At 31.7% G+C, this 9,376-nt stretch overlaps 1 protein-coding gene across 1 annotated transcript; it reads right to left on the reverse strand.

Annotated features, from left to right (window-relative positions):
- Positions 1 to 4,033: 4,033 nt before the first annotated feature.
- LOC146535333 (uncharacterized) lies at positions 4,034 to 6,760 on the reverse strand. Its single transcript, XM_085191574.1, has one exon. It carries the CDS (start codon positions 6,548 to 6,550, stop codon positions 4,100 to 4,102), a length of 2,451 nt encoding a protein of 816 aa, XP_085047700.1. The 5' UTR covers positions 6,551 to 6,760; the 3' UTR covers positions 4,034 to 4,099.
- Positions 6,761 to 9,376: the final 2,616 nt, after the last annotated feature.

Below are 9,376 nucleotides of genomic sequence, written 5' to 3' on the forward strand. Positions count from 1 at the left end.
GGCAGTCAATACTGTCAATGTATGAAATTTGGGAGTGTTTGACATACATATAACATACAGTGTGTAGTTAAAAAATAACTTGCAACGAAGGTAAGGTTTACTAATTTTAGAGTTTTAATAATATTTACCTATTTCCCTAATATCAGTATCAATCTGCTACCGCTGACCTAGATTCCCATTCTAAGTAATTCCACCACAAAACTGCACTAACCAAAATATCATTTGTTAATTTACGTCTATCCTTTGAGGTAAAATATATTGAAATTAACATATTTAATGAATAAGCATTAATTAGCATTAATTGTGTTTCTCAATTCTTAGTCATATGTTTATAAAGGTGTAGCATCTGAGTGGAAGCGCGAAGATTCTGAATTCGATTTCCATCCGGAGGAAAAAAATCTTTTTGTTTTTTCGCTCTGGTGGTACGAAGAAGCGCCGTTAAGTTCCGCAACTCAATACGCAAATTAGGCCTACGCCTTAAGCAATAGCCTATAAGCAATTAAAAGACTTTAAATCAATTAAATTACTTTCGTTTTTAAACGAACAGATATACATCATAATATTTTCAACATTTACCATATTTTATATTGAGTTATCAATAAAGAAATGATACAACGCTACGTGCGATAACACCGCTGCCGAACTGATAAGCTATTAAAAGGAGTTCATGTAATTACATTACAAATGCCATTTACATATTTTAGCAGCTTCACACTATTTCCCCAGCTTCGCCCTAGTGACGTAGGCAGAGGGGACCTAGTGCTAAAATTCTATCCCCCAATTTTCAACACATTGCGTACTAGGTGGCGGAACTTAACGCCGCGCTTTGCCTACCAGAGCACTATTTTCTGAATTGTGTAGTACATATGCCCAGTTAGCTACTCTACAGCATCACCGAGTTTAGTGGGAAGCCAAGCTAGAGGAGCTCCGACCTTGGCTTGGTCAACTTTTTCGGGTGCCAAAATAGAGATACCACCGCGGTCGCTAGGGCTTCTCCTATGAGACACGAGCCTAAGCTTGCGTACTTCGTTTGTAGTGGCGGACATGTACTTCGCTCGACCCGAGCTGAAGCAACCGGATAGGCAAGTGGATACGCTGTTGGAATTTAAGAGATCTCCCGCGTCTAGGCGTGCTTAGGCTACATACAGTAAGGCTGGAACCTCGTCTCCACCGGCTTAAACAGTGTGTATACCTTTTTAAAGTGCATCTTTGTGTAACATTACTTTTTTTGTTCCATTTTTTGTTTTTACATTTATGCGTGTGACTGCACACGCTGCCCCATTGCGCCTCAGGAACTTTAAGAAGTTATAAATTAGCCGGCGTTTAGAAGTTATAAATTGTAAACATAGAAAAAAGTAATAAATATTTGAAAATTATATATACGAGTATATATATTTACGAATAAACAAAAAGTGATTAAATAAATATTTATGACAACATTTTACGACTAAACGTAGGTGAGATAAGACAAGCTAACGAAAGATAATTTTTTTATAAAATTTTATAATTTATATAATTATATTACATTCAGATACCTATCAGATTAGTTAATCTAAAATAGACTAACAAATGCGGAAGCTGTGCGTAACATTTGTATGCTCTATTTTAGTTCAAGATAGATGACGCTATAGTGGCATGCTTGGGACATCATTATTTTCAGAATAGCTGGATAGATAAATAAAAACCTAGTGTTAAGATACTCCGTTCCCCACTATGTCTTTCAAGCGATTTATCATATCGTCAGCTAAAAGTGTAAACCTGTTAACAGCTTATTAAAGCAAATTCCTAGAAACAAAAGACGTCTTTAAAAAACTACGAGTATAAGTAGGTATATTATTAGAAGATTTTTTCAATTTCGAAAATTGATTTGTATTCTTTACTATAGGACAGGTTTATAAAGGTCTAATTTATACATTTTTTACAGTTTTGAATGGTATAAAAATCTACGAATACACAGCGGCAAAAAACGGTTTTAGCAGGTTTACACTGTAAGCCGACGATATATATTAAATTTAAAGAAATAACGATTTTGGTATAAAATCTAATACATACCTACACTACGTACTAAAGGTTTAATAACAATTATTTTACAGAGCCCTTTTTCATTTTAATTTTTATATAAAATGTATAGTTTTAATTTGTTGGCTTCGTTATAGTTTCGTTTTATAATGATGGACACTGGACAGACAGACATATTAAAATTACAAAAGATCCATCTTTTGCCATTCGACTCCGGGTTATTAAAAAAGCTATATCGTTCAACGTATCATTCACAGATGGTGTTATACCGTTTGAAGTATACAGTGTCTACGTATTATTCCCTTAATACAATAGATGGCGTTAGTAGTAAATTTAATTGAAATATTAATATAATCTATTAAAAGAAACTAATTTGGTAGTAACTCACTATATTAATTGTAAGTTATCTAATATGTGTTTAAGTTATAAATTTTATATATATAAAAAAATATGATATTTCCAATATTGGCATACAGAAAAGATTTGACAGTAATCAGTAGTGTACTACTAATCCATATACATAATCTGTAGATTATTAATATGTTATACTTATTTTTTATACTCTGTTGGCTTTGCAAAATATGTAAGTATTTGATAACTATTATTTACAATACTTTATGAAAATTATAATTACAAAACAAGAAAATAAAATGAAATAAACAATTTAATATTTTTACATGTTTTATATTATATTGTTTTATACTCTGTATTGCACTGTAAAAATATACTTGCGAATTTAATTTCAATATTTTATGATAGTAAGAACTAGGTATAAAGATAGAATAATATAAACTGATTTAATATTTTTTTCCTAGCATCTTGAAAAGCTTATTTTTCAAAATAATAAAGATTATTGGTATTGCCATAATATTGCTAAACATAACATAGATTTTGCAAATCTAACCTTGGCCATGAAGGTTTTCCTAAAGGAAGGTCGTGTCCTCCCTTCAAGGTCCAGAGCTAGGACATTGAAACGAACCTTGGACCAACCTTGAGTGAAGGTTACGAGATGGAAGCGAGGTCGTGCAAAATCGCTACATATTAAATACATAGATAGGTATACGAAATACGTCATATATGTATGTTTGACGTCAGAATACGAAACGTAACACGTTGATAGTATGAAATTAACGTTAATAACCTATTGTTGGTGTTATTTTTTTTCGGAAATTTGAGGTCAGTTGTGTTGTAGGGCACGCACATGCCTGTGACTGTAAATGCGTCAAGTTATGGGTTCGATTTCCACTCGAAGAAATAAAATATAATTTTTTTTAAATTTCCTCGTTCAAGCGGCTCAAGTAACGAAGCAAAATGCGGCATTGAATTTCGCCACACAACACGCAATGGCTCCAGAATTCGACGAAAAGTGGAGAACAGTATCTATAACGCCATAGCAACGTGTATGTCACTTTATAAATACAAAAGTTTTGTACATATTGTCACAGGTATGGTAGTGTGTGTAATGTTTTATTTATTTATTTAATATATTTTATCAACGAAAAATAATACTCATTTTATTAATTATTTTATTAGAATATATAACTTTTTCATTTTAATTGTAATACCCATTTATAAATATATAATAGGTATATATATACTTAGTAATGTTTATATTTTAGTATTAATTATACTATTGGGTTTTCGTGTTGGGATTTGTACTAATTAAAACAGTAATTAGTTCTATGTGATAAACATTAAGTGCTAATAAACAATTATTCTAGAGCTGGGGTGACGCATATCATTGAAATATATACATAAGTATATTGTGTAATTCAAGTTAAGTATTTTTGTGTCATAGATACAAGAGTTACAAAATAATAAACAATTGAATAGTTATTTTAAGATACATTCCACAGTTGATTTAAAAAAGTAAAATATCAATCAGAATGTATTGTTTAAAAAAATCCATTTGCACGTCCAAATTCTTTTTATATAACATTTAGAGACTGAATTTCTAATTTTATTATTACATGAAAAGAAAATAAATACTATTTGAGAGAAATAAAAAACTAAATGGTATATAAAATTTTATTTCGTAACCAAAATATTTTTGTATTATGTTCTTAAACTATCAGATTCTTTAGTGTGATTTCTTTAGGAAAACCTCTTCTTGACGAATGAATTCGTCTATCTCTTTATCAGTCTTTAAAGAATGATGGGTTTCGGTCTTGATTCGTTGAACACGATTTACAGATTGTTGGGTCTTAAACAGAAATTCCGTGACAGGTATATCTTTTATCACTTCTTGGTACAAATCGTATACCTCTTTGATATCTTCCAAAATATTTGTAGGAAATATTGTGGGCAAGTCATTTGGACCATATTTTTCCTTTTTCAACACATACTCTTGATATTCAGCTATAGTTGGATAACTGTCCTTATCGTTTACACAATTAATAAAACGCTTAAACAGTGACAGAAGTCGCTGAAAGTCTATTTTTTCAGCTGGTTGATATTCGATGGCTATTTTTTTATCTGGTTGCTCAACTATTACAACACGTCTTGTATTCTTAAGTAGAGACGAGTAAAAAGACTTATTTTTCTTATTTTCTCCATCAGTAACAACAAAATGAGGTCGTAAAGTTTCAGGACAAATACTATGTGTAACGTTGAGACCTGCACAGTCCAAAAAATAGACATATTCATTTAAATCAATTTTCTCATTTATGACGTTCTCATTTATCTTTTCTTTGTGGTTTAATTTTATATAATTAAGCTTCTGCACATTGTCTGGATGGGCAATCTCACTGATTAGGAAACCGTCGGTCAATTTAAATATTTTGCTCGCCATGTAATAATATCTTTCTTGTTTGGAGATTCTTTTAAGGATTGTTAAATGCTTTAGAATATCAATTCTAGTTTTAATGAATTGTAGATTTAATGGATAACTAAAGCACGTAAGTATTTCTATCATGTAAGCCGCGATGCCGTGATAATTTTGCAATCTTTCTTTGGAGTAATGTGCGTCATCGTCTTTAAAAATATATGATGAAATTTCTACACAATACCAGAGAGCTGCAGGTAGTGACGTATGTATTAAAGGATCCAAAGGAAGGGAGGTCAGACCAATATAGCATTTTGTTTCGGTAACACGCCTTAACATATATTCTTTGAATTTTTCTACAACATTTCGGTCCATCCATTCTTTACGATCACATATATTCCACAGTACATAATAAAACAAACCCTTGTTGTATTTAATAGCCTTTGCATCAAAATAATTTAAAGCCAGAATGTAATCATTGTATTTGTCAAATTCTTGAGATAATATTATACCACCGGCAGTGTCTCGGCCACTATAGGGATCTCTTGTAAATTGTGTTTTTAATAATTGTTGGTAAACAGCTACTGTATAGAAATAGCAAATAGAGTCGTCAACGAATTTTTTGTCATTTAAAAGGAAAAGTGGACATTCAGTAACAGATTTAAACTTTGAAAAACTGGCAGGCTGACTGTTGCCTGAATGAAATATAATGTGCTGAGGTAGGTTATATGTCGCCAGCAATATAACTGGTACATTCTTTGACTCATCAAAAGTAATTATATCTGGAAATTCTACTTTCTCTTCTTCAGGCCATTGAACGTTTTCAAAGTCTTCTGTAATTTCTTCAGTAACCTCGGCATTATATTTAGTGTCATATTTTAAGCAATCAAATTCATAAGATTTTGTGTCAGTATTGATATAGTTTATTAATGTGGAAATACATTTCTCAATTTCTACTTTGTCATTATAAACAGTTTGTTGTAAAGATTTGTAAAAGTCAGTCTCTATGAAATTTTCTATAAATTTATCTTTATCTAAAACATTTTCAAAAGATAAATCGTTCTGTTTTTTAAAATCGAGTTCTTTAAATAGTCGGTTTCTTAATTTTTTCAATTTATCAATTTCCTGTAGACTATGGTTATGTGTCTTGGCTAATGCAATAAATTTCAATTTTATATATTCACGGAGAGATTCTTTTTCTTTTTCAAAATTCTTGATATTAATAGAATCGTAGTCGTAGCTTTCACTAATATTTACTTGACTTAAAACTTCTCCGTTACGAATAACAGTGCATTGTTTTTTGAAAAACGACGCCGCTACCGACAAGTCAATTGAATACTCGTGGTAGTTGTAAGCGTGAAATACTACATTCTCATAGTCCATATCTGTGTTCATTTGCAAGCAAGTTTTAGCACTATAAGAACCTATTTGTCCATCTGTTATAATATACAATAGCTTTATTTTAGAAGTCTTCAGGTTCACGTTACCTTTTATCCATTGTATTATTTCTTGAGGCTTCGTATCACCACTTTCTCCACTTTTACTAGTATACGTATCAGCTATAGTTTTTTCATCCACATGCCTGCAATCATTTCCCCATTGTAAATAGACAATTTCCACAGTATTCGATTTTTCATTGTCCATAATTTCCTTTACATCTTTTTTGAAATAATCAATTGTTTTAAATGCACTTGTATTATAGTATTCATCGTTGTAGGTTGAAGCTGAATAATCAGCGGCGTAAATACAATAAGTGGTGGTAGCCATCGCCGCTGATGAAGCCACACAACTGAATATTTTAGGGATAGGATCGGCTTATATATGCACTTATTTATGATAACATAGTCTGAAAATACCAATCTGACTCACTAACCTCATGAATTGATAATAAAGTTTTGTTTTCATAATATTTCACAACTTTATCAATCGGAAATGCCGGTTAGTTATCTGTCAGAAATACGCAAAAAGCTTATTAATCTATATATATATAAAAGGACTTGTCCTCACTGACTGAGGTAAGACGCACGCACAGCCGTAACCGCTGATGGTGGAAACGTGAAATTTGGACAGATGTTTACTTTTGTAATCTGGACATCCACTAAGAAGGGATTTTGAAAAATTTTAATCCTAAAGGGGTAAAATGGGGGCTCAAAGTTTGTATGGAAAAAAAATTAAATCGGCACCGATTCTTATAAAATTTTAAATTTAGATTTTTAAAAGTATTTAATTGAATACGTGTTTCATAGTTTTCTAGAATTCTTCCCCTAAGGGTGCAAATAAGGGGTTGAAAGTTTGTATGGACAAATTCTTAAAACGCCACCGATTTTTATAAAATTTGATATTTAGACTCTTAAAAATATTTAATTGAACATGTGTTTCATGGTTTTCTAGAATTCACCCCCTAAGGGTGCAAATAAGGGGTTGAAAGTTTGTATGGAAAAATTCTTAAATCGCCTCCGATTTTTATAAAATTTGATATTTAGACTCTTAAAAATATTTATTTGAACATGTGTTTCATGGTTTTCTAGAATTCACCCCCTAAGGGTGCAAATAAGGGGTTGAAAGTTTGTATGGACAAATTCTTAAATCGCCACCGATTTTTATAAAATTTGATATTTAGACTCTTAAAAATATTTAATTGAACATGTGTTTCATGGTTTTCTAGAATTCACCCCCTAAGGGTGGAAATAAGGGGTTGAAAGTTTGTATGGAAAAATCTTTAAGTAGTCACCGATTTTTATAAAATTTGAAATTTAGACTCTTAAAAATATTTCATCGAATACATGTTTCATGGGTTATTAGAATTTACCCATAAATACGCATGCGAAGCTGCGCGCGTCCGCTAGTATACTTATATTTGTTAAGCACTAAAATTCACTCTGATTATAATAGTCACATAAAGAATAATACTTAATAAATTGTTTTAGTTTATTCTAATTAATCCTATTACTACGAAAAGGAGCCTAGTTGAAATACACTGTCACACGTGTTCAAAATAAGCGAGCTCTTGGCTGACAATAAACAAGTTTAGCTTTTCGTAATAGATGCAATACATGATGCAATCAGTAGAAACCTAACAAGTGGCGCCAGCTAACATTACATGTGCGAAGTTGTTACTAAAAGTTCGGCTCTCTTTTGTCATGGTTTCTTTACTTTCTTGTTATAGAGATGGCGGATATTTTATTTTAAAATGATTATTGTATCAAAATTATAATACTTTCGTTATAAAACTTGTAAGTTCCTGTGCACATAAAGTACATATACCCAAGACCAGTAATTACTATTAGGGAATATGGAGGTCTTCTTTTTTAAATAAATTAATTATTTGTGGTTGTCTACTTATGTGAAGGAAACTGGTATTTGCTCCTAATATATTCGCAGGTGCTTATAATTAATGTTATTCTCTTTATGGGAATTAATAGAAAAATTGAACGTTAGGTATATAATTTAAGGAAAGTATTATTTCTGCACCTTATTTACCTAAAAAGTAATGAAGTAATTACCACCCAAACTTCATATCCTATATTTTATAAAACAAAGTCGCTTTTCGTGTCTGTCTGAACTTTCTAACTCTTCTTCTTCTAAACCACCCAACGTATTTTGATGCGGTTTTCACCATTAGGTCGAGTATTTCTCAGGGAAGGTTTATATATAGTTTATTATTTGTACATTCTTATGTAAGTTAATATAAATACGATAAATGTGTATAAAGTCCTACCCGTTGAGACACTTTCACGCATGCGCTGCTTTAATGGTAAGTACTACATGAAAAAAATGTACCGGAGTATTGTTCCTCTTAATAAGATCTACAAAAAAGTCCGCGACGGCATATTCGTATCTTTTAAGAATAACGTGTAGTGATCATATTTTTGTCTAAAAATAGTAATTTCAATATATTTTTTATTATGAGGGATATTTTTCCGTAATGGTATTAATCCTTATCCTTCAAAATACTTTATTCATTTTCTACGTAAAGCGAAGATAAAATTTGCTTTTTACACTATTTCGAAATTGCGAATAGTTTTACAGAAAAAAGCATTTAATTGTTGACACATCACGCCGTTGACACATCAGCTGTATGTTACTCAAGTTTCACTTATCCCTTACTCTCAGCATACAAATGAGTATATAATGTAGATCAAAACTGTCTTTTACTGTTTTTCATTTTAATAAGTACTTTAGAAGTTGTTACAATATCAAAAAATCCTTGCTGCGAAACGGCTCGCCACTCGCCATGCGTCTGCCGCGCTTGCCTGCCTTACACGCATCGATGGTTCAGTGGTAGAATGCTCGCCTGCCACGCGGGCCGCCCGGGTTCGATTCCCGGCCGATGCATTCTATTTAATTTTCCTTACAGGCAGCCACGTAGTGCTTGCTTTTTATCAGGGACAGAATACCCTCTTCAGCATTAACCACAAGCTCGAAAAAAAATAAACCCGCCTGTCTCTATAGCAACGAAGATTTAGATGCGTTTGCACGTATTGGATAATGGAGTTGAATGTATTATTTGAGCGCGATATATTTAGTTTCATATTTTTTGTAGTAGTTATTAGTAGGTAGGTTTTTGTTTATAATTTCTTCCGTTTAAAAATA

This window comes from Heliconius melpomene, chromosome 10 (genome assembly GCF_056956725.1).
Source record: "Heliconius melpomene rosina isolate 202511_hmr_F chromosome 10, ASM5695672v1, whole genome shotgun sequence".
In the NCBI taxonomy this organism is placed as follows: Eukaryota; Metazoa; Arthropoda; class Insecta; order Lepidoptera; family Nymphalidae; genus Heliconius; species Heliconius melpomene.